This window comes from Hetaerina americana, unplaced genomic scaffold (assembly GCF_022747635.1).
Source record: "Hetaerina americana unplaced genomic scaffold, ioHetAmer1.1.p SCAF_3, whole genome shotgun sequence".
Lineage (NCBI taxonomy): Eukaryota > Metazoa > Arthropoda > Insecta > Odonata > Calopterygidae > Hetaerina > Hetaerina americana.
In genome coordinates this window covers 87,472,625-87,499,877 of record NW_027286874.1, presented here as the reverse complement: position 1 = coordinate 87,499,877, position 27,253 = coordinate 87,472,625, and the positions used below count along the sequence as shown (strand labels likewise).

At 39.2% G+C, this 27,253-nt stretch overlaps 1 protein-coding gene across 1 annotated transcript in view; it reads right to left on the bottom strand.

The window, feature by feature from the left end:
* LOC139690454 (uncharacterized) overlaps window positions 1–27,253 on the bottom strand; it is a 177,808-nt gene that overhangs the window by 46,230 nt on the left and 104,325 nt on the right. Inside the window, exon 2 of the mRNA XM_071587909.1 lies at window positions 5,837–5,931. Within this exon, the coding sequence (XP_071444010.1) occupies window positions 5,837–5,918 (82 nt within the window). The 5' untranslated portion in view covers window positions 5,919–5,931. The remainder of the gene's footprint in view (window positions 1–5,836; window positions 5,932–27,253) is intronic.

The following is a 27,253-nucleotide window of genomic DNA, read 5'->3' as shown; positions in this document are numbered from 1 at the left end:
CTAATCTGTTCAGGGTCAGAAGCTCTATCGTCTTTGCGGTCCTATAGCTATAGAAATGGCTGAGCAGTTTCTCTCTCTGTACTGCCTAATAAATTCCCGAGGAGATCTATTGTCCAGAAAATTACAGTTTGAATCCTTAGTTCTAGGAAGACGGCACACGAAAAACACCACCGAAACGTTAAACTATCTTTTTATTCGTGTGTGTATATATTCAAATTCGAAAAACCCGCCATTTGGCGAACAAATATTCATTCACATGAATACAGACTTAGGAAAATGGATAGGAACACATGAAAAGGACTAACATAGGAGAGGTGGGGAAGGCGGAATCGAGTAGATCACAAGTGTAAAAATATATATATATATATATCTGAAGACGACAGCCGTGCTGTCGAAACGTCAAATAACAAATTGTGAGTGTCCTTTCTTTGTGTCTCTATATTCTAAAAATCTACATCTGTGTTTTTATATATTTGTGCGTCGCCGAAGAGCGTTCCATTTCGAAGATATTTTATATATATATATATACGTACGTATATATATTTTTTTTCTCGTATACACACACACACACACACACACACACACATATATATATATATATATATATATATATATACGAGTATATATATATATATATATATATATATATATATATATATATATATATTATATGGCAGGTCATGCCCGGCTACGACAGATCAATGAAATCAGATTTAATTCGTGTCATAGGGCTTTTAATGTACGTAGGTAGTTTCTTCATCATGGAGTTGTCTTTGGGCACGCAATTTCTTTTCAGACGCTTCGGGCGAATGAAATTTGATTTGCCGGGCATGATGAATACTAAATTAAAAAGTATGAACTCATGCACTTTAAAAGTTAACTCTTACAGAAGTAATTTCAGTACATCGAATTTCACCGGAGATGCTTACCGTAAAAAAGATGCTATTTTAAAGTTAACCTTTAAAGGAATAATAATTCCGAATCGCCGTAATTTGCAGCAGCAGCTGTTTACAATTTACGAAGCGTCTGCTAAGTTGCCGGTATAAACCATATGATACGTTTGTAAATGATATAACAGCTGGCGAAAGAATGCGGCAGTTTAATTATCGCTCCTCATTGAAATCTTAATTTTGAGGGAAGCATGTGATACCTTATGCGTGTTGAATAAGTTTTTTCAAAAACTCGATTATTTCCGACATTAAAAATTTCCAGAAAAGAATATTCAAATTGGACCCAGTCTATGCTGTTATTTGCATGTGTACCTTATATATTCAACACGATTGGAATCCTATGCCTCTTACCGTCTTGGTGTGATGTGTGCCCAAACAAATCAATTTTCAGATTTACATATTATTAAGTTTAATGTGTATATATAAAAGGTACTATTACACTTAGACACAAATACACATGATAGGCCAAAGAGTTTTCAAATATCCATAGGAGATAGGAGTAATTGAAAATGGTAATGTAGGTCAGGTGTGCGATTCTTATAAATACTTTCGGTATGCGTTTCTCAGCGTGTTGCGACGAAGGAATAATGATCTGATATCTCAAGGAATTCGAGATGTTATGAAATGAGTGGGGACCGTTGGTGAAATCAAGCCACACGTTTTGAACGTGTATTAGGGCATCTATCAGCTGGAGTAGAGAAGTCGTCGTCCTCGAAGGGTGGGGGGGGAGGAGGAGGGGTTGTAGAGATATTATCATTTTATTATGTCACCGGAGAACTTTCGGGTTGAATTTGGCGCGCGTCCATTGGACCGGATGAAACCCGTTCACATTTGTTTCCCGGCCGCGCGGCAAGAAGATCGAATGGGACAAAAATTTACGGCGGGAGCGGGCAGTGCGGGCGAAAGGTGTGGCCCACTCATTTTGGACGCCCGCTTTCACCTTCACTACTGTGCCCGTACGGCCAGAGTGGACGCTAAGGCCGTGCTCATCAACAATCGGAAACGACCGGTAATGGATGGCTTAAGTGTTTCCCAAAGGGGTCAGATCTATGATCAATATGCGGAGTTTTCGTAGACTCGCCGATCTCAAGACGACGAACACGAAAAAGTCCTCCAATGCTCGAATCGATAAATCACATGCTATGGATACTCATGGGACGATGTGGTGAAATTTAAACAGGATCAAAACCTTTGGAAAAAAATAACAATTTTTCACCGAATGAAAGACTTTAATTACGATTCATACTTTGATGCATACTTGTATCTTGTTTTATCCTTCACTTTCAAGGATATTTTATAGAATTCCAAACCGGCTCTCCGTTATTTAGCTCAAACATACAATATTTACGAATGTGATTTCAAGTATGGGTTTGTATTTGCGTTTGGGAGCGTCAGTTCCCGCAGAAATGTTGTTGGTAGTATGTGGCATATATGAAATAATAATTGAGCAAGAAGGATAAATTCTGTTCATAAAATAGTTCTTCTCCTCACATTAATATATTGGAGGAAAACTTGGGGATGCTAGGATAAATTCTAGATTATAAAATGTGGATTATTTGTATGCCACAAAGGCATTTTGATTTTTTGTACTTGATTTCCTGAATATATTCTCCATTAGAAGAAAAATAAGTAGTACTCATGGAAGTGGTGGATGGGGAAAAGAGAGAGATTTAGAATTCCATTCTTGCTGAGTAAGGCACGACAATTCGGTTTGAAATTGGTTTGTGCGTGTGATACTTTGCTTTGCTAATGAAGTGTTATTTTTTTATATTAGGAAGAGTCGAAAAAATTAGGTGGATTGAGTAGATTGAATTTTTCTAAAAACTTTTTGGAATATAATTATTTTACTATGGCCGTCTTACTTTTTGGACAATTTTCAATTGCGTAATAAGGGATGCCAAGTTCATGTTTGCCCCTGTACTCAATTTCATATTCTGTTAAGGTTATTGAAATCACCGGGAAAATTCTAAAATGATCACCTGTGTTATATTTTATATAGACTAAGCATTAAATATCAAGCACCTTGCCGCATCCGTTATTATTTTTTTTCATTTTTTCAAAGCTTAATAGGGTAACTTAGGGATTTTATATTGAAAAAAAATTGAACATGCACAACCATGCACAACCATGCTGATGGATTGATATCTCACCGAAGAAACATTAAAAATGACGACTTGATAACTTCATCAAATTTTCTCTGCAGAGAGGTAATTAAAAACATGAAATTATTGGAATAATAGTGAAGTAAAACTCCTGGAAAGGTCCTTATGGTACAGAAAAGTCAAGCAGAGATTATGAGAGTGAATATGCCTTAGGATTAAGTAGCTTCAATACGAGTAGCCAAATGAACTGTCATTATTCTGTAGTTATAACACATATTTGGCTAAAATATACATTTCGAACAATGGTATCTTTTCCCATGACCTTTATGACCGCTTGAAAATTATGTGAGAGGAACTAAAAGTGAATTATGAGGATGTTAGCAATACTTACCCAAAGTTGGAACATGAAGATAAAAGTCCGTGAGTACACTCCACTACCGATTGAAATGTAATGGTAATAGTAAAGGTAACATGATTTTATTTTGAATGTTATTTTATTCTATTTTACGGGTGGTGACCTATAACCCCTGCCACACGCCCTTTGGCGACTTGCGGGGTATTGCTTAGAAGTAGATGTAACTAACCTTACAGGACTTTCGGAACGGTGAATTTTTCTAGTACGCTATCGGCTAAACTCTCAGGCATCTCAAAGTATAAGGATAATTATATACAACTATCAGATATGCCGAATGTTCTCAGGGTATTCACCGTTCATACTATAGGTAAAACTAATCTCATAGTTTCCATTAGTCTTATATTTCTGTTAACTGCTATTTTTTTAAATGACTTAACGACCGCGAAAGTAACCTCGTGTCATACGTTGATGTCTCTCCTCGGAAAACATGAAGGCATGCGTTTCATTTTCACGATCTCTCTGATACCACGTTAGCCTGACGTTTTGTATTTCTCTCGGGAGTGCAGCAACAGGGAGTAGTAGGGACGAAGAAAACGCGAGTGCTGCGATGAACATCATTCTCTTGACGAGGCCTCGACAGCGGATCTTAGTAAACCATCTACGCAACTAGGCTGGCTGGCACGCACTTATATGCGAATACATATGAAACATGATCGACAGTTTCAAATTCCATCAGATTGAAAGCAGCCTACGTAAATCTCCATCACCCGTTGAAAAATTACGCCAATCGTAAAAACAAAATTACCATAACGTGTACTTGTGCCTATATTTTAAGTTGATATTTATTATGCAGATTATTTGCGATTAGTAATAATAAAAAAAAACTTCGGCGCATATGAAAGGGACATCCAATAAAATATATATATGTGGTAAAATTAATTACGAATAAAGTTACAGCTAAATTCCCCGTATGTTATCCTATCTTAATTAGTCATGAAAGTAAAAAATGTATGAAATATATTAATATTAAATAAAAAAGGAATATAAATATAAAAGTAATATAAAATTGGGATTATTTACAGTAAAGTAGAAGTTTGTTCCATTGCCTGCCTGAGATAATTAATCATCTAAATACCCAAATGATGCAGGTCAGAAAAATAAAAGCAAATAATACGCCACAATAATCTTATAGACTCGCTCATACTATAATGTGTACATCTGTGCAATGTCTTAATATAATACTCAACCTTTCTCAAGAAAATCAACATTCCTAATTAGTCATTTTTCACAGAATCAACGTTTCATTCTGATAATGTCTAATTAAGACAGAACACTATAAAATTCAGGTGCTATTTAATATCACTTACAACCAAGAAAATGACATAAATAATAAAAAAAGATTTTTAATGCAAAATTGGGCTTTCATTTTTCATTTATGATTACGGTGACTTTAGATGAAAGCATTTAGCGAACTTCAACAATGTCGATAGGCGTAGAAGCCTAGATACTTTTCTACAAAGTTTATTAAAATTTCCCAAAAGTTTTAAAGTAAAAGGCACCAACTTGGAAGGTCTCCAATCAAAAATATTTTAAATGTAATACTGTCATGAATTCTAAGGTCATGTAAATTCCATTAGTTGCACTTGAGATCGCTGGAATTAAACTTCACAAACGTTACTTGGTTAACGGTTTTTAGTAAATCGCTGGAGAATTTTACTCCCGGACAAAAGCTAACGGGATCTGAGAGAGATCATACAATGTGTCTATCCTATATATACAGCCGAAATACGGCATTTCGCAGCTTTAGCGTACTATTCACTGTGTTCGGGGAAAAGAAACTGGAGATATTCCTGAAGCAAGAGCACACTTATCATACTTCAAGAAAAAATCTACGATAAAACGTAACCTAAAGAAATAAATCGGTCTGATTGAGAAACATATAAAGGCACGGCTTGAACTCTTCCCTTTTCGGGCGGTCGCGGCCGCATTTGCACACGAGGGACGAGAATGAACAGAATCATCCCAACGCGGTCGTGGGCGGCTAAGCGGCCATGTCTCTCTCTCTCTCTCTCGGCGTGGGGAAGCTTCAGCAGGTTGCGGAGGAGTAAGAGGCACGGAACGTGAGCAAAATCTAAAAGCGGAGAGCGGGCACTGATGCTAAGTAGCTGTACTCGCGTACCGTGGACTGGAACACGTCGGGGTTCCTGTCGGCGATGAAATGAAAAAGGAGCAAATGATATAAGGCCGCGGGAGATTCCCACCGATCCGAAAACCGAAGTGCGGGGCCTGATGCAGGTGGGAATTGGGTGGGGGGAGGGGAACTAACAGATGGTGGTATGGGGGGGAGGAGGAGAGCGGTCTTAGTGGGGACGACAGCGGAAGAAAGATGAAGGGCGTTTCTTTGTCCGAAGCATGCTCACAGTACTTACGCCGTTTGGAGGGAGGCGGAGATTCTTCCGTGAGGACGAGACTGGATCCCAGCCAAAGCACCAAAGTCAGCCATAACCTCATGTTCAGGTGTCTCCTGTAAAGAAATAAACATTTCAAATGTCACTGGTGTAAAGCGTTACAAGGAACAAGCCCGCCGAGGGGCAATTTATTCACTGTCCGAAGCTACATACAATTCAGAAATGGTATTTACGCGTGTCGCTCAACAAACTGGTCGAAGATTCTACCGATAGTTACATCTCTCCGATAACTGACGCTGAATGGACGTTCGCTAAAGGTTCGCCAAAGGGGTCCTTGGCTGAAAACCGGAAGGGAGTACAATAAAAAGTCCTCCAGGCTTTACTGTTATTAATGATCAAACCTCCATCATCAAGATAAAACATAATCAAACATTAATTTTTGAATAAGACACAATATCTGCGTCTTATTGATACATTGAGATTTTGAGAATAAATTAAAAAACAATGCAGCAAAATGAGAGCGATGAGTTCTCATTTTAATGTTCACCTCTAGTTAGCCAATTGCTAATGGCTTCATAATTAGGATGTGCTGGATACAATCAATATGATATCGTGATGTTAATGACTAAAACTAAGAACAATGCGAACTTTCAAGACAAAGATGAAATAATGTGTAAACATTATATTTAGATTCTCTCGTGACATTTCCACCTAAAAATGTTGTGTGATACAAACAAATAGTGCATCAAAACCAGTGCACCATAACTTTAAATTTCGTTAAAAAAATGTGAAGGAAACCTGTTTTTATCAATAACTAGATTATTTTCATAAGGTTTCTCAAACGTGCCATGTCAATTTCAAAGAATAATTAATGATGAACTGGAAATAATTTCACACAAGAACAAATTTAGCGTACGTATAGATGTATTAGATAAAGTATCCTGCGATTTTTTAATGATTTTTCCCGTCTTTTGAATTCCGAGCTTAGTTGAATTTGGCTCAAATTTTAGGACGCTTATTTTATGGCGACTTCGATAAAATAGAGGCATACCTTTGAGGTTTCCAAACTGTCCATAGTTCCACCAGGGAAATGTTAGGCTTTATTAAAAAACTATAATTATCATAAAATTGTTTTTTTTGTTCTATAGGAAGAAGGTAATTCCGAATAATTTCGTAACCCATTCATTTTTGCTATTTGTAGGTGAAAATGCTCAAAAAAGTTCTCTCGCCCGTTCTAGCAAGTTTTCTTAATGAGTCCTATCGCCGGAAACCGAGTCAATCTTTTACGATCGCCTTGAGGACCCGGCTTTTCATTGGATGGAGATGGTCAACCATTTATTATCCCATTTCCCTCGGCATAGCTACCGAAAGGTAATAAAATGAACGAGGCCCCAAGAAACCGTCTCCCGAAGTTGACTCTTGAAAGGGTGAAAAACGGCCTACACAATTCGGGAGTGACTGGAAAGGGTAATTGAAGAGGAAAGGGAATCGCTCTTTAGCTTCAAAGAACTAGTTATTGCGCAAGGGAGCGATTTTAAAATAAATTATTTAAATTATCGTTAGCGGTGAGTTAATTCAGAGAGTTCCGTAAGAATAATATTGTCTTAGTTTAACTGACATGAACGTAAAGGTTAGAGGATTTTATTGTACTTTCCTGCATCGAAAGTAACTGATTGAACTTTGAAAAAGTGATCCTTCAAAATAGAAATGAGCTAATTTATAATACAAAAACTCCTTAACCCTTCATAAATGCATGGACCTGTCGAGGGGGATATAGCCTGCGGTAAATCATTTAACTTTGATTTCTCGTCTTGAGACAAGAAAAATACCCCTCTGCCACCATTCCCTCCGACCCGCCTAACAAACCCGTAAACATTATATATCACCGACTGTATCACTGTTGATATGTTACAAATAGTTACTTTCCAAAATTTTAATACATCCCATTTTAGAAAATTGAAGTTCGTTTTTGACAACTCGAGTGAGTGATTGGCATTGGTTGCTAGGGGCCGCGAACACGGATGGGAAGCATTCGCGCCATCATAATAATCATTATTTTTCAACATGGAGCGGTATTATCACGAAAGGAGAAAATTGATCACGGGCACGAGAAGGGCATGTCGGACGATTTGAGCCAACGGAGTAGTCGGAAATTTATTGTTAAACGGCTTTCTCCAGAATGGTCCCTTGACCAACACCATCCGTGAAGAGGCAGCGAGAGGAGGAAGAATTACTGAAGGATGAAAACAAAAAATTAAGACGGCTCCCATGTAACGGCTGCGACGAAGAGAGCCAAATTAACGTGCATGGCTCGCGTGACGAATCATAATTCAAATTTATGCGGCAATATTTTCGCATATTGCCACACGGTGACGCACGGAATTACTCCAATTAAAGGGCAATGATTCACATTTTCGACTAGAAATTTCCTTATTGGTTAGATCTCAACTTCTTTCGACTGTATCCATGAACCGTGGACGACAGCTAGCCGATTGTGAACAAGAAAAAGAGATTTTACCTGTTAAGAAGCGAGCTTTTATGTTTGATTATCATTCATTCGTAAGTAAATGGTAAGTACGTATATTTAGTGTAAGATAAATAGTACAAGAAAGTACACTTTTAATAGGGAAGGATTTGAAGATTTATTTAAATCAACAGAAAATGAGAATTTCGCCTATTATAATTGATAAAATCCTCTTTCAAAAATGTCTTGTAAAAAAGGGATTAAAAAAATGTACGTGTTGCCATTTTTTTCATGGCAGCAACTTGGGGTATATATACTCATGACGAAAGCAAATTATGGCATTTTTAGCAAAACCTTCTAACCGCTGAGCTTTATTAGAGATGCTAAAAATTCATATTAAACAATCACATTTCGTGTTATAAGGTCTATCATTGACTTAACTACTCATTAGAGTAATGCTTAATATTCAGATGAGTACATGCAACGACTTTATTTCTGAATTTTTATTGCTGTTTAAACTATCCTTAAACCGCGATCGTGCCTATATTGCTTGCAATGACTATTAAGGTGCAGAATCATAGAATTATCATCATAAAGTTAAACTATATGGCAGCAAATAATTGAAATTAAACCTCACCAGAATGTACCGTAAGAATAATTTAGGAATATCACAACACTTTTTTTCTGTTAATGAGAACACTGGTCATCTAAAACGGTTTTCTCACAACTTTCACCGTAAATCTTTGAGGTAATGTAGATATTAATTACATATATGATAAAATGCCCTCTCCGAATTTTCATGCTGGGTAATTCTATTCGTTTATTTATTGTCTGTGTCAAAATAACCCCGACATCTCGAAGCTTACGCATCGCATTCGTGACATCCTAAATAAGCTGCAACCCGCAAGGCGGTTCTAGTGAAAACAAGCACGCGGAGTGATTTAATGAATTCAAAGAAAAAATCCTCATCTTTCCTGCTTTTCCGCCGGCTCCAAGAGGACCTCAAATTTCGGAGATATCGCGGCAAACTTCAAAGTTACCGGGGTGGTTTAATTTGGTTGAAGCTAAAATAATGCAGATCAATGTCAAAAATGAATTAGCATAATACACGCATCTTAAAACAAGATAAATATATATATATATATATATATATATATATATATATATATATATATATATATACATTTATGTTATCCATCAAAATAATTGACTTAATTTGCGTTAAGGGCACCTGATAATTAGGACTTGAATCATTAATCATTCTCATACACGAGAAATTTAGAAAAAGACGAAAAAAAATTCCCCGTTTTTTGCACAAGGAATTGTCCGCTTTTACTGCGAAACCGAAGCCATTAGGTATGATCCTATTTGGCGAGGAATTAAAAAAATAATTGCTTATTACTTTGATTACAACAGAAATTAAATGAATAAAAGGTAACACTGTAACACTAATATGGATTAATAATAACTAAAATCGTTGATTCAAACCAATGAACCATGAAATATATGATTTATATAAACGGTTATGGCGGCTGCAAAGATACAATGCGTCAATATTGAATGCCACAGGAGTTAACCTTCTCTTATTTCGATATAACCCTACCAAAAAGCTTTCCATGGTGCTCGCAAACATCGCTCAAAAACTGAAACCTTATATGTATTACTCGAGCCTTTTGAAAGATGTCCTCATGCATAAAAACTCGACAGATGTCAGCACAAATTAAATACATCTGACTGAACTGCTTGATAAATTGTTGTTATAACCGTGTACTTTGGCGATCATATCTTAGAAACGTTAAGTTCATATTAATTTGGCTTTTATTGAAAAATTTTCGTTCAATTAAATTTGACGATTTGCTCAATTAGTCTCATTGGAAACCTCTTACGCCTCAGACGCCACATCGGTAGACTTGCAAACAATTTAATACCTCTGATGCAAGTACGATATATGGTACTGTTACACTGTCAGCAGATGTAATCGACAGCACCTTCTTTGGGATCAAAGTGGAGGGGCTGACAAGTTTAATTACAGATTCAGGAGTCCTCATGGCAACATGTTTTTTTCTAAATGCAGTTCATAATTTGGCACGTGTGTTGGTCACCGAGATAGCCGTATTATTAGATATTGGTCACCAAGATGGCCGTCTAAAACAAACGAGTTTGTCTTCCCAATAAATGCATTGCGTTTCGTATTTGTGCAACGGTTCGCGATGAATAATAATTTTTGTTTATTCTTGGCGCATTCAACTGTCATAGGTATTATAATAGTTAACCTATGGCTTTTTATGATCATTTTTCCCACCATGCTTCGATTAAATGTATTTTTTTGGGTGTTTCCTGTCCACAATGAAAACATTGCGCGGAAAATAAGGAATAACGCCTTGTTCGGCTGATTTTCCCATAGTTCAATATATATACAGGTATATATATATATTGACGAATTTTCCCCTTTAGGAATGTGATCCAATATTTTCGACTTATACTTATCAATATAAATGAAAAATACACCCCCTTAAGATTTAATCAACAGTTTTCGTAGAAAAACTCTCATTAATAACTGAATAGTGAATTATCTACCAAAGTCGTAGCTCCAATTACGCTCCCGGCGTAGGGCTTGGCTCTTTAGAAGAACCATTAAATTCATCAGGGATTCGAGTTATGAGTAATGCGCATCCACTCCTTAGGCGCTCGAAAAAAGGAACCCTGACCTAATATCCCGTAGGGATTCAACCCCGCTCCATGGTGACACGACCCCTGGCCTCTCACTGAGCCCAGCGAGGGGTGACTGCCTCTCTCTCCAATGTACGACTTAGTTTCCCAGGGCTCGCCAGACCGACCTAGGGATGCGAAGGTGGTTGAGACGATGGGCGTGGCGAATTTCAGGAGCACCCGGCCCAGCAACGCCTCTCGCATTGCTTTTGTTCTCTTTTTTTCTTTTCGCTCCCTCCCTCTCCTCACTGCCTCACCCTCACCCCCGATGTGCGTTAATGCCATCCTCCCCTCCGCCTCCACCCAACAACGTCCTGAAGAATTCACTCCGTTCCTCCCCTCCCCCGCCAACCGCTCTCCATTATCTCCGGAGGGAGGGGGTGTGTGAAGGGGTCGGGGAAGGGGGGGAGGGAGAGGTGTCCGTTCGTTCGTGCGTTCGATGGGGAATATGGGTCACCAACGATATGCTCGCGGGGAGGGTTTCATGGTGAGAAGGGTGCGAACGTTTCATTTTTATTTCACGTGCGTTCGTGGGAGGGATGTGTGGGAGGAGGACTCCTAAGAGGTCGAGAGGATAGAGCAGAATGGAATGCGGTGCACGCACTGTGCTTTGGTTGCCCCACTGTGGGCAACATTAGAATCACAACGAAGTTCTGCTCCTTGAATCACGGGGCTAAACCTCAAAGAAAATCATAAAATGGGAATTAAAATGGAGGTTGAAAAAACCATCATAAAACAATGACGCTAAATATTCAAGAAAAAAATAGAAGGCAGGTGGAGAAGCTTAAGAAACAGGACAAAATAGAAGAGGTTATTAATGAGAATGGCTTGAAACAGATCACAAAAGAATACAAATTAGTGGTTGAAAGAGCACGCTGGACATTTGCATTTGAGTAGAAATGAAGATGGAAATTCAGTATTCAAAAGGAAGGTTGGTACGATAGGTTAGTTTCACAATGTATGAAGTCCTAAGGCGTGTGCATTTTACAAAGTCGAGAAAGGGATTAAGCTCCTCCTTTCTCCAATTGCAGTTTCCCTGGGAGATTCGCTCTCCAAAAAATCATACAGATGAGCGAGTATTGAAAGTCAACGAGAATCGAACTCGATCACTAATCGAAAGCTCCACCCACTGGGCCACCACACGCTTAAATGAAGATTATGGACACAAAAAAATTTAGTACGGGGTTAATACTACATATGAACTTGAGAGGCAAAGCAAGGTGGCGCTTTTTATATCTCAAGGGGCAAGAGAATGGAATGCCGCGTCGACAGAAGGCGGGAGAGGGATAGGCGTCGGAGGCGCCGTTTGTCCGGCGGAATGGCAAAAAAAAATCAATCCTTTTGAAAAACGTCCCACGCCCCCCTGGGGTCGGGTCGGGCCTTTCACTATGCAAACACAAAGGAGTCCTTCTCCACTGCCCACGTGGCTGCCGGCCTTCCTCTCCCTCTCTCTCCCACGGCCGCGCAGGGCGGTTAGTCATATTCTTTCGCGCCGGCTGTGAGGTAACCCGTCGAACGGCGAGAAGGGGGTGAACGCTTTCATCGAAACCGACCATTGTTTCGTGCCGGACGGAGCGAGCTGTTTGTTTTTAATGAATTTATTCCATTCGCGTGATATGGAATCACGGCGAGGTTCCCTTTCTTCATTCTCTCCATTTCGCGGACGTCATATCGTTCGTTTGGGAGGAATCAGTTCGCCGCGAGGCCATTCCGCCCGGTGGTTTCAGCACGCAAGTCGCCCGGCGATGGATTGCGAACAGCTGCTCCATTTGCCGCGGTGGATTCGTCCGTGACGGTGGCCGGACGTCGTTCCGCATTTGTTGAAGAATTAAGGGGAGGCGGAACTGACCCTCTGACGGCGCCAAACGAGCCGGGTTATGGCATCCCGTAATGACTGGAATCTGAGGGCGTGCAGTGGTATTCCTTGCGCATTAGCGCGGCATTAATATAAACTTCCCAGCGGGGTGCCCCGCCGCCGTTGGTCCGTTGATTTTGTTCCCGTCCCAAGAATCGGCGATAAACACTCAATCATCCAACATGAAGAAGGACGGTGAAATATTAAGCGGAATACGTGTATCGTAAGAGCACGTTTCGAAATACTCGATTCCAGGCTCTCCAATGTGTACTTTTGAGGGAATATCAGTAATTAGGTACTGAAAATAACTAAGGATCTCATTATTAGCATCGGTTAATTGAAGAGAGTTAATACTGCCTTATATACTCGTACTTCTGCACTGGTCTTCATATTTTAAATACCATCCACTCCTATTACCAAATTATCGTTACCCATCATAGTACTACTTAAGATCCTCAAGTATTAACTTGTCTTCGTAAGATGAGTAATACCTCTGCCCTGAACCCTTAATAACGCGACTTACAGGTATGCTTGTATTCTTGTATTCTCCGTACCTGTATGCTTGTATTCTCCGTACGTTATGTAAGTCCAATATATTATGCCCGGGGTTGATACTAAGATAAAAAGAAACATAGAGGGAAACGAGGATAAAATCACTGCTGCATGAACTGTCGCCAAGATACCGTCAGTTAGGAATTCTCCACTGATGAGAGACTGAGAGATAATTTACGGTACACACATTGGCAAAGAGACATGTATTCGGAACATTTTTAAAGTCTAACATGATATTTGTATCTTAAAATCTAAAGTATACTGTACTTACTGTGCATGGAAAATTCTTTATTAGTGAACTAATGTTTTTGGAAAAAGGGGAACTAAGATTCAAAGGAATCCCCAATTTACTGTGAAGTAAAATAAAAAGTGGACCTAAGAAAACATTGGTCGAATGGGTTCAAAACAAAAGAAGAGAATTTGGAAGTGAAAGAGACGTAGACTAGACATCTGCTATTCTTCTCATTCTCTCTCTCTCTTTTTTAAAGAGCTTCTGCACACCAATTCTTGGATTGATAACCGGCGATTATGATGATGCTACTTCGTAAGATTCGACCGCGCTAGTCCCTTGGGTAATGCATCAGTCTGCCAAGTCATAATCACGGGATCACGATCCTCATTTTGGGTTATAATCACGAGGAGATGTTTGTAGCAGCTCTTTGAGCTATTTTTTCCTCTGTCAATTCCTTAATTACCCTCTTTGTTCCATATGCTTTTGTCTTTCATCGCCTATTTCTGGTAATCCATCCTTTCCCTTGCTCTGCAATTCTTTCCCTCTACGTTATCTTCAATTATGGTCTTAAAAAAAGTGAATTATCTCCTGTCTTAGGACGTGCTCAAATAATGCTAAGTCTTCTTCTTTCAAGTAAGCTCCATAGACTTCTGTCTTTACTCATCTTTCGGAGTAATTTTTTTCCGGAGATTTTCCATTTTGTTCCACGTCCAACTATTTTGTTTTCAACATTATTTGGTAGTATTACATATCTAACAACTCATATCTTCTTCTCTCAGCTGCTACTATTCCAAATAGTCTTAGAAAAGTTTGCCCCCCTATGTCAATACAATTATCACAATAGTATGCCTTTTGTAGTTGTTTCTTGTGGGATAGGAGAGCGTTGCGTTAATTCTAGTGATGTCGCCGGAAAACCCGATGTCCAGCGAAGTCTTACTGTTAATGGGTACGCGGACAACCCTAGCGGCGCATAGTGAATCAAAACATAACAAAGGATGCTCCATCATGATGGAGAAAGAATTAAGAGGGTGGAACCGAATAATTAATGTTAAGAATGACACTTATACCCTAGATTTATTTACGGAACGCCCAGATTTAAACGTCAGAAGTCTTCATCAGATTACGTTCACAATCAAGTTCTTGATGGTTAGAAGCTGCCGTTAAAGAGTTCACAAAAGATCTTATGTTTATTTATTCGATTTTACAGTTGAGAATTCCTCCATGAAATATGCAAGCCAAGCGTTCGCGCTCTTCATTAGCATTCATACAAATTACATGACAGCAGGGATAAGGATCTCGCTTAACTTCCTGCTTGATTCCTCACAGGCGACGATGCGAGGAATTGAATACGCAGAGGTTGTTTTTATTCCTACTGGCATACCTTGACTGGAAACAATGTTTATCATAATCATAAAAATCCTCGGTGTATCATTCAGACGAAATGCAAAGCAATAGCCAGGAGTCATCAACACACAAAACGGAAGGAGATAGAGTTAAGTTCATTTTGTAATAGTCTTAATATCGCGTGAAAACGCGTATTCGACTACGCACAAATTGCTCTCCGTGCTACTGTTAAACATTGGTTACTAGTATTAAAATTTTTGTCACCTAGAAGCCTTTTCTGCGGTTTGAGTCATTTTCATTCAGGTAGACCACCTATACTTGAACCTCATAAGGAGCTGAGGCTCAGGCCATTGGGCCTTAAAAGTACGACGTTGTAAATTCAAGAAAAGGAAAAGAACGCTCGGGATATTAAGACTAAAATATAATGAAGAGCTAAGAAAATATTATAATTACCTGTTTTTTTTTCAAAAATGGGTTATAAAATAATTATGATGGCTCAACTATGGAAAAAACGTATTGAGAATTTGTGAAGAGTTCACGGCAAGTCTTTGGGAAATGGGGCTGATCATATTGAAGCATCGCATGCTTTTGGAATTTTTTTGTTTTACTCCTAACACAATGTACGTCACAATTTGCCACAAGATTCTAATAACCACCCTCCGATGGTGAATTTGACTTTGAGAAAGAAATTATAACGTCACACCTGCCCGATTATTTTCAATAACCTTTAAAATTTTGAAAGACTGTCGCAAACCTATCGGTCTCAAGAGAAACTGGAAAGTGAAAGGAAATTATTTTATACATCTTTTTTTTGGATTTACGATGCAAGTCTGCGAAATTTGGGTGACGTTAGCGTGGAGTCTGATACACACAATCCCACGCTATACTCTTTTTATGGTTACCAGCCCCTCTGAAGCAACACATTTTCCGTGCTACAGAAAATTACTGATAATTGCCATACTCCATACGTCGTACGCCTTCGGATTCTCTTATGAAGAGGAATGCGCGTCAAAATTAGACCCCCCCTCGTAACACTTCACTTCAGTCCGTCATATTCCCTCTTCACCCGTGAAGGCGAATGTGGACGGTTCGTTTTGGACATGAACAATGTCCTTTCGCCCTCGTCACTGCGTGTCATAAATCCAACGTTCCCCTCCGCCCCTTTTGTCTCAAGATCGCCCTGAACCTACTTTCTTACCTTTCCCCGCTCTCCCCCCCCATTCCCTCCCTCCCTCCCTCCCCCCTCGCCCCGAACTGATCCATCTCCCTCCGAACCCCGTTTTCGCACACTTACTTCGCCCTTTCCCAAATCACGCGCCACTCAATCACCCACACGCCCACTCACTCGCTCTGCCCACCCTCCTTCCCTTCCCTCCTCCTTCTCCTACGCCTTCCCAGCATGCCCTCCGACACCCCTGTCACCGACTGACGGCCCGCGGAAAGCGAAAATTAAAAACCCACTCCCACCGGTTCCAGCGCCCTCCTTCCCTCGACCGAGTCTCGAGAACATCATCGTGGCGGGAGGGGGCTCTCCACTCTCCGCCCACCACCTACGTGGGTGTGTTGTGATGTTGTGTGTTTCGAAGGCACACTGATTACTCGCCCCATCGGACGCATTTGGACCGCTTCGAAAATCCGTGGCCGTTCCGAGAGACCAAGGTTTTACTCTCGCCCAATGCCTTCGCCGTCTTTATTTGCAGAAGCATGAACTCGTCCGGAGTGTCTGTTTCGATGTCTGAATTTCACATTAAACCACTATTATATTATACCGACCAGAAAGTGGGCAGTGTATTAGAGGTCACCTATTTTGTTCATATAACTGTGCATAATAATGTAATCACAACATTAATTACAAAGTCCTAGTAAGAGTGAAAGTAATAAAATATTTTAGATGTAAAAGTTTACGTCTGACTTTAACTGTGTAAATCTCATTGATGTACTTCTCGAAAAAACATACAGACGACGAACTTATTTTCAGATTTACTTAAGAAAACTAACATTCCGTCTCTAAAAGTATTATTGATTTCTTTTAGTTTTTAGTACTGCCTATTCTTAATATGGATATGTTGCATGGCCTCCTTGCAAGCATAGTTGTGTTCTTAATTCCATAAACGTTAACTTTCACAAAGTTGAACCAGAAACCATGGAAAACAGGCTGGAATAGTTTCTTTTTAAGTATTTGTGCACGAAAATTTGGGTAATTAATCGAAATGATTTCATTGGTGAGTTAAATATTATATTTGGTAATTGAACTTAATAATGTCGTCGTCCGCAGATGGATGTGATTTTTCTTGATAACATTTTCAGCAATATTATTTCTTTCTCGCATTTACTCAATATAATTTTTTTTACAGTGGCAAATAAATAGGCAGGAAGTAAGGGTTTTATTTCAGTAATATTTCAGAACAAATTATTTTAACAACATCTCGCTAAAATGGAGAAAGAAACAAACAATACTCTTCCAAATATTTATGTATTTATGGTACCTTCCAAGATTTAAATCTCTTTGAGAGGAATGAGAGAGTTTGGCATTTAGATCTACCAGTGTGCATGTTCCATTCATTTTATCTGAGTGATCTTACCTTCCAGTTTAGTTTAGAGTCTTCGTAATTGCTCCTTTGATAACAGAATCTAAATCGAGGGCTCCTTACCTTTCTAAAAGACACGGCCTGGTTTCCTTTCTCCAAGATTCCTCTCATCCTAGTTCCTATTATAAGACACTCTTCTCTAAACATTTATATTAACTATAGTAAGCGTTCTTTTCGGAAGTTATCTAATTCCGTCATTAACATATTCTCTAATAGCTGTCCAACATATTTTGCATATCCTTATAACGTAAAGTAAGAGCACCCTTTGCTTTCTCATTTTATTTACCGATTATCCAATAACGTAATTCTAAGACCCGAATGAATGAAATCATCACGCACAATGTTAATGAAAGCAAATTTTTTATATTATACATCGGATTAATTATATCTAATCCTTTTTTTTTATCCTCGATGTTTCATTTAATGATTCGTTATTTCTCTTTCATCAACATAAATGTTATATTTCATCCTCCTTACCTCAGTTTCATTTTCTATTTATTGTCCAAGACAATGCACATTTAAAAAATAGTGTGTGATAATGACAGAGAAATTCCCAACCGAGGAGTGGGTATAGCATGTATTTTTCCTAAGATTCACGTGAACTCAAATGGAGGTATATTTATGCAGCAACGTCGAGGAAGCTCCTTCCCTCACAGAGACGGGATTGCAACCGGACACTAATTGAATCGTTTATGAATACGCCACTCATAGGCATCAACAGGCCATCAAACCGGTGTTGTCTTTATTTTATGTGCACCAATGCAGATCGTCATTCGTCCACGCGGGATGTTTAGGGAGAAAAGGATGCAACAGGCTGAGAGTCAATCGCCGAAGCATGGGAACGTTCGTCTTCCTTAGCGAGAGATCAACTACCTTCGCTTCTGTTTGCGAGGAGTCTTGTCGAGGAGCGTGTTAAAGGAATGAGCACACAATGACATCAGCAGTGAGTCGAGGAAGGAGGATGCGGGCGTCTTGCAGAGATAAGGGATTCACGATATCGCTTAACACGTGCCCAGTGCTAACGACACGTCACTTATGTCATTTGACTATTGCAATTTTTTACAATTCTGATATTTTTATTCATAATAGGTTTACAGTTTTAGTTTGTTGAATTCCTTTCACTCATGGAGCAAAAAGTTGAGTCAGATATGAATGGCAAATGATGACTTCGCAATAGTATTTTATTCCGCGGAACATAGTTCTTTTACTTTACTCAGTTCGGTGGTGGCAGGGCATGAGAAGAACAGAATATATACCGTATTTTTCAGCATACAAGAGGCGTCTTTTCCCGAAACAAGTGCACAAGAAGTTACTCTTAGTCTAATATGGTCAATTCCAACGTCTTTACTTAGTCTATATCGCGTTGGCCAATTTTCACGTGGTACTTAAGGAGGGAACTTCAAGAGAAATATTTTACATTAACTTAAGTGTAACTATCAACAAATTTTAGGCATATATAGATATAATATTGTTTTTGTGTGTATTAGAAAGGTTTGTTTAAGTGTCTGATAATTTTTGCGTTTAGTTGACTCATTTAGTTATCACAAGTGTTGTACAATATATTCGTAGGAGACCGATTGGAAATATTTATTTTTATAAATTTATATTAAAATATTGAAATCATCATGTGCACGTGCGTTGCATGCATGTGCGTTGACTCTACCAGTATCACTCGAAATATTTTATATGCATTCCAAAATATGCTTTCATAATCAGAGTGTCTTATTTTTTTAATATTATGCCAGTTGGCCTTGGGTGTATACCAGAAAGTATGGTAGTTGATGTGAAATGCTGCACTTACTTACTCGTGATATCTTTTTTAGAATATTCTTCAGTCGTAGAATGCATGGAAAAGCCCTCGAGAATTTTAATTCGCAGTAATTTAATACCTTAAGTGCTGAACTCATAATTACGGACGCTCCGTGTTCCGTAAGTAATGAGATTTTCAATAAGATTCATGCTTCCCCTCGCCAAGTCTTTATCCCAAATATGATCATATTTTTTCTCTGGCATTAATCTAGACCTTTAATCTAAAGAAACCAATTTGGTTATAAGAAAAATGAATCCTGTACGACGTGGCGGTCGGGCACACTCACTCGAAAGGATATATCTCCTCGCGATGTTTTTCATTTTGAAATACTAGAGTATCTTACGTTCTTGTTTTCAACAGCCCCGATATCTTATCTTCAATCACGGTGAGTGTTTATCATTCGATATGAACCGTTCCGCAGACGTAGGTACACTATGCTAGGCATTTTTATCCCAGCTCCTGTTTCGCGAGTGACGGCATTATTGTAGAATTTCCATTCACTAGCAGCTCGGGCGCGGCCTGAACTATGAGCAATCCTAGAATGGAGATTGGACCCTCTAAGACTCCCCATATTGGTTCAGACGATAAATTTAAAATCACATAAGCGTAGGAGTCGTATCCGAAAACTTTTTAGGCCAGCTTGTACACGATCCATCACTCAAGGTTAGCGTATTTTACGTGTGATTTCGTCCGAGAGTATTTTTTCTATTCCATGACTATTGAATGGACGTTATTTTGAAAATCTAATATGAACAAATCATCTCTCGTACATATCATTAGATAAAAGCATGGAAAATATGCCATTTCAACATAATTTACCTAAATACTATAATTCGTTTAAGTTTCCACTCTAAAATAATAAGTTCTTTGAGGCCGAATTAAGCCAAGGACCTAGCTAATGAATCCACAGCTTTGAATGTGTGATTTGACAATGAAGGTATTAAAAAGTAACCATTAATATCATTGAAAATCATCAAAGAACATTTTCAAGCAAACAATGAGAAAGAAAGGGTCAGTTGGTACCCATGGCTGAGAAAACCGGTTACAACAAAGGAAAGACTTTTGCAGGAATGGAATGAATATTCATAATAATAACGTTTAATTTATTCAAATGTCCTACTTATATAAATTCTAATTCGATGATATTTTACTCGGAAACACTATGACAGTAAAAGTGATGAAATTGAAAAACAATTATAACATATTTCCATAGAAATATGCAAGACTTTAATTACTGTTACTCAACAGATGTCCATTGAATAAATCGATATGAATTGTAAAATTAAATGGCGGAAGGAGAAAATTGCTGTAAAATATTTTACTTGGGGGTAATTTGATTATGGAATCTGTATAATATATATTAAGATTAACATAGGGTCAGACATTGTTTAATGAATTTCTCTGAATACTTTATTTTAAATAATAACTTTATAATCTCTTGAAGGAAAGTCTCACGGATGTGAATAATAAATTAAAAGGAGAAGCGTGATAGCGCTAACGAAAGAAAACACAAAGAAACACATGCAAATGAAACTCATACGTATTCCGAATTTTTAGCGGCCAAACTACCTTCCACAAGGGAATATATATATTTACGTTTCCTCGATAGGTCAAGTGGTTAGAGCATCGGCCAGGGAAGTCAAAAGATCCGTGGTTCAAATCTTGGTCAAAGAAATATTTTGGCACTTGTGATCTGCTCGATTCCGCCTTCCTCATCTCTCCTATGTTTGTTCTTTCTATGAGTTCCTATCCCTTTTCCTTGTATCTATTTCCATGTGAATGTGTATATATATATATATATGTATGTATATATATATATATTTGTTATATTCGAAATGATTGGCTCCCACTTTGATGAACGTAAATGTTTTCGTGGAGCACGAGTAAAGATTCTAAAATAGTTTACCACCCTTAGTGATAATATTCTTAACGATAAGAATTCTACTAGCGGTGCGCGTGGTGTCAACGGATGTTCAGGTGCACTTGAGGCAAAATTGTCGTAAAACAGTACTCACATGATGCTACCAGTCTTAAAAAACTAGAATAATCAACCTAAAAGTTGGCTGTAATAGTTCTGGTTATCGTAATTTTTGCGGATACATCCCCTGCCACACACCTTCCCGGTGGTATGCACGGTATTAGGTAGATGAATGTGGATGGCAGTTTTATCTGAGATAATTAGTATTCAAGTATATGCATGAACACATATTTCTGCATTTCTGACTGGTGCCCTATTACCCTCCTCCACACATCCTTGCGGGTAATTGCAGGTAATGCTTGCTCACTTGAAGAGTATTGCGCAGATGTAGAAATGTAAGCTGGACATGTCCTTAGTTGTTGGAGAAAATAGGACTATTGACGGCAGTACCTTAACAACCTACAAACTTCCTTCCCCGGCTTTCCCTTTGCCCTTCCTTTCAGATTCTTCGACAAAAATAGATCCACTCTCTCGCCTACGAGTTCGGAAAAGACGTGGCATCATCCAGAGGACGAATTGAGGGGCGCGGCATTTATGAGCCTTGCTATGAAGATGGAGAAGCTCTGAACTGAGGCTTGGCTTAAGACAAGAGCTCTTGGCCTTGGCCGAAGATTATGTCGCGGTCCGGACTCTTGAGCGTAGGGTTGTTTCGGTGCTGGCCTTTGAGTGTGCGAGCCACTGAGGAAGCCCCTGACTCCCAATAGTATCCTTCCATCCCGGATCCTCTTCTGCGTGAGTTCGCAGGGCTAAGGGAAAGCTTAAATGAAGTCAATCAGGCTTTGCTTAATTAATCTGATTTAGGTGTAGTGTGGCCACTGGTTTAACACTCCCTCCACGTTTCTAAACCGGGGTCAACTGTTAGCATACTTAATGTGTCAATGCGTTAAACGCAAATACGTTAGGTTAAAAATTTAATTATTCGAGTAACATTTAACTTAAGCTTCTATTTATTTTTGTACCACCTTTTCACGTAACACATTTATTTTATCAAAAAAACAACGTCCAACTTGAAAAGTTCAAAGATAATTCGTCACACGAGAGGTAATTCTCATAAGAATAAATGATTATAGGTTCCTTTGCAGGAGAGGCCAAAGGAGAGAGAGCGAAAATACTTAAATGTCAACCGTAACGTAAAAACATTCTACCGTATTAAGAAATGTAAATATCCATCACCTTTGATAACAATTTTTTTTCACTGAAAAATTGACCAGTATTCTGAAAAGAGTGTTCATAGGAGTAAAAAATTGGTGTTGATTCACTGGATGATTTACTTTAAGTTTGATTTTGATATAACTTAACTGACATTGATGTTAACAGATTTTAAACTTTTGCTTTCACTGTGGTGCAGTTCAATTATTAAATCGAATAGATTCATTAGAAGGTGTTTTCTGTACTTGTTAGTAATGGGTTTAAAGCTAGAGAAGAAGACAAAAGGTAAGTACTTCAATAATTCAAAGAATGGTGATTTGCTCTGTCCAATGTGACAATTTTATTTGATATTTACGAGTAAAATATTTTTTATTGTTAGTTTGTTTTGTTTCCTGTTCAGCATTGAATCACTAAACGATATTTGAGGATAATGCTCTCACAGTCATTTCTCCGAAGCTACCGAAAACTTAATTTTTTGTACCCAAAATGATGATGGACCGTACGATAATATTTCAATTTGAGGATGTAAATTTACTGTCATCATGCACTACACTGATTTGTCCTTTGTGTTCAAATTCACCAAGTATGGCCATAAGTCAGGTCCCTCCCAATTAAACGAGCATGGCGGTCACCTGCTAGGACGTCGTTTTTCTTTTTTTTTCTCCAACAAACTTCACCCCCCCTTCACACTCCACCACCAGGGTTCCATCGTCTCCTTCCCACTCTCCTCGTGGGGCGGGACACGCATCAACCTCTCCCCCGGTCCACCATCCCCCTCCGACCCTTCCCAGGGGACCGTGACACACTTCTCAGAAAGAGATCAGCGGGTGTCCGCCCGCACTCCCTTTCCCCCCCGCCCCAAAACCCACACCCGTCGGCCCCCGATGAGAGGGCGTTCCGGATAGTCACCCTTCCTCTCTCTCTTGCGCCCGGGCTCCGAATTCGGTCCCTCGGGGTACACCTCCCACATCGGCCCCGACGCATTTAGGGCACGCACCCACACACCCGTGGGCGAATAGCCTGGGACGACGCCGAAACTCAAACCTGGGCGTCGCTCAATTATCTGGAGCACCTGCCTCCGATGGGGGATGTGCCATTACCATAGACTGGCAGTGTCTTGCTCGCGCAGCGTGCAGATTTTTTTTGAACACATTCATCCAGAGAGACAAGTACCTCAATCGATCCACCAGGTAACCGGCCACGCTTCCCTAAAGACTTCATCTTCTATTATTCGCATATGCAGAAGTTTAACACAGAAGGGGGACAAAAACCGTGTTTTTTTAATTACGGTAATTTTTAAAATATTCCCTACGGCCCTAAGGTGGCGCTTAAGTAACTTCTGATCGAACAAATTTAAAAATTATTGCGCCAATATATGAGGTAACTACTGTAAAAAAATGTGAGTGGCTACTTAGGTCAAGATCCTTCTTTAATAATATAGATTAAGAAGATAAGACGGGTAATTATGAGACCTTCACGAAGGACGAGATCCGGTTGAGAGTTTGACGGATAGTGCAGTAGAACGCCTGTTAGCAATCAGTTGTCTCAAGCTTCGCGGAGGTAGTTTGTTTTCATTTAAAAAAAATTATATTACTGTGTAACAAAGAAAGTTGAGGCGTCTGAAAAAATAGCAAAATGAAAGGAGCCGAACTACGTCCTTCACTGTAATAATGCTATCGCCATTCACGTAAGCTTTCAAGGTTGACTTCTGACACGCCTAATTTCATCAGGCTTGACTTCTAAGTATAGTTCACACGTGTGGTTTCGGTCGACATTTAATTTTATGGTGAAAAGCCCTTAAATCAAGTTTGTCGTGAATGTGAATTTTCAAGTTCATTTTTCCTTGAACATTTGACCACTTTTAGGGCGCAGGGCTACTCGCTGTCGGCCTCGCAAATGGGTCGAGGTGCCGCGCCAGACCGGCGGATGAAGAGGTGAGTGTGGGAGGGACCCGAAAAGCGTAGTCGGAAAAGGAAGGGGGTGAGGCGCGGGGGAGGGCGCCTTTGCTTCGGAATCTGGCGCCCACGTTGCGCCACGGCGTTTGGGAGAGCGAGGGCGGTGGGCGGGGAGAGGAGTGCCGTTAAAAACTTCCACCTGACCTTTGTCTGTCAAGCAACGATTTAGTCAACCGCCACAATCGATTCGAAAATTATCGATTTATATCGAATCACATTCTACCAGTTCGACTCAAGTCGTTGGACCAATCGCGCCTACTCGTTCAAACTGACCCACTGCCTAATTGAGGCAATGACTACATGGAAACCAATAAAAAAAATCTTTTGGGGTTATTTGAATGTTCAATGATTGAATGAAGAAATGATGTTTCCGTTTCTAGAAAGGGTACAACGAGTGAAAATTTCGACGAAAAATCAAACGGTTATCTAAAGGACGGCTACACCATTTAAGTGTCAAACCAGGATCGTTAACAAACTCTCAGCTATAGATGTCGTTTGACACATGTTAGAATTCGACCTTTCAGGCGGTGCCCTTTGCGTACTGCTGTGTGTAATCGCGACTCAACAGAACTGTTTTCTCTTTTGATACTCATAAGACAGAACGGTGTCAATAGTTGTCGCACTTTTCCTTCAAACATGATCACCTCCCCGAGCTAAAGATGCGGTATTCGACAACAAAGGACGACTTGACACTCGACACGCAAATCGGTGGTAGTTGCTAATTGGTGACTACATAGGAGTTATAAGAGTCTTATTCGAGTCTCTTGAGAGATCGAATTTGGTGTGGGTCACACACTCTTGTACTCGTGCTTATTATGATCCAAAATCGAGGTCGACCCTTGGATACAGTGGTAGGCGCCCTCCGAGAGAGTTCGATCATTTAGACCAAATCAATAGAAATTATATGAGTATAAATGTATAAGCACAACATCGCAAATAGCGAAATTGTCATTCTTCGTTGGCATCGAGCTCCAAAAAAGTAGTTGATTAAATTATTGATATTTAATCAACGATTAAGAATTTATTTGATCCTCGAACGAACTAGTTTCTTTGTTGATACGGGAGGAAAGATGCTGACAATGTTTTTTTTTTAACGTGCAAACACTATCCGTCTTCCAAGCTGTCAATATGATATTCGATTAGATGGAGCTCGATCATTGTCAAATCAATTCATAAAAGTATCCGGTAATTAAGTTAAACCCGCCTTCAAGACTGAGAAATCCAAATATTCCGGACGTTTGACCTAATTATACCTAAAGATAATACAGTACTATTTAGTAATAATACTATTTTTATTAAGGGCGCTTTCATGGAGGGTTCCTCGGTAAGTCTCTGAGAACTTAAAAAGAATATGTTTAACATAGGTTATATTGACCATGCGGATATCTTCTGGAAAAATTTTACTAAAAATCTGAAGAAAATAAACAATTTTTAATAGCTAATACTTATTAAACAGATTGATACATTGATATATTTAACGTGAAACATATTCAGATCTTCCCACAATGCCTTGGGAGTTTCCTTAGGGATTAAATTCCAAAACTATTTCCGTTACTGGCCGTAAAGGATAAAATGGCACGATACTTTAAATTATTTTTTTATTATTAGGTAACCTACCGGTTAAGGTAGGTTTTTGGATGGACACAGTTACTAAATAAATATTTTGTGATTCCTAACAAAATCCAGTATCCTACTCTACATCAGACCCCTCTTCATCTCTGAGTACTTTCTTCCTCCCTTCATCCCGTCCAACATCCCTATCCTGTTCCTTCTCTTTCCTCATTTGCCTAACATTCTCCCCTCTACTACAGTCTTCAACATCCCGCTGCCGGTCAATACCCCCTTCATCCACTTTTCCTGCCTCCATAGGATTTCTCCCCACAAACCCCTCTCTTCGCCCACCATACCAAGTACTTCCTCATTTGTTTTCTTCTCTGTCCCTTTCACCTTCACCATTCTTCTCCACACCCACATTTCAAAAGCCTTCAGTCTACGTCTATCCTCCTGCTTCAATGACCACGTTTCCGCACCGTACATAGCTACGCTCCATATCAAAGTTTTTACGAGTCTTTTCTTAATATCCTTACTCAACGTCCCTGTCATCAACTCCCTCCTCCTATGCATGTTTTTTATTGACATGCGTTCTTCAGTTCAATATGAAAGCGATTATTTGGAAATTTACCCTCAGGGAGAGACTGCGAATATTAATAAACAAATACGAGTGACTTCGCATATTTTAATGCTGCAATTTGACATGGATCAATTGAAAATTAACTTCACTATTGGTTGGAATTTAAATAAATAAATGTAAAAAATTAAAAATAAATTGAAGCAAATAATAAGTTCTGCTTTCCTTTCACAAGCTTAAAACTTCACTGTCAACGGCGAGTCAAGTTCCGAAATATACATCATTATAATCGATTTTAATCAATTATAATTCAGAAATATACATAAATGTTGTAGATATATACTACAGTAAATCTTTAGTAATGATACATCAGCTTTAAATCGTTACACAAAAAGTGAGTCCAATGAAGAGGAGTACCTATTTGCATCTCTGGAACCTATAAAGTACACGCAGCCGTGGCCGAACCATTTCAACAAATTTACCGGACCTCGTGGAGCCATTCTCAAGGTTCGCTTCCTTCGGGGGAACCCCGCCTCTTTGATCCCTCCAACCCCCCCCCCCAAACACACGCACACACACAACCGTCTTTTTCTACTTTTTCGCGCCTCCTTTGTCACCCACCACGCGGAGAGATCGTAAAGCCACACTGTTAATTTGGTTGGCGGTCTCTGCCA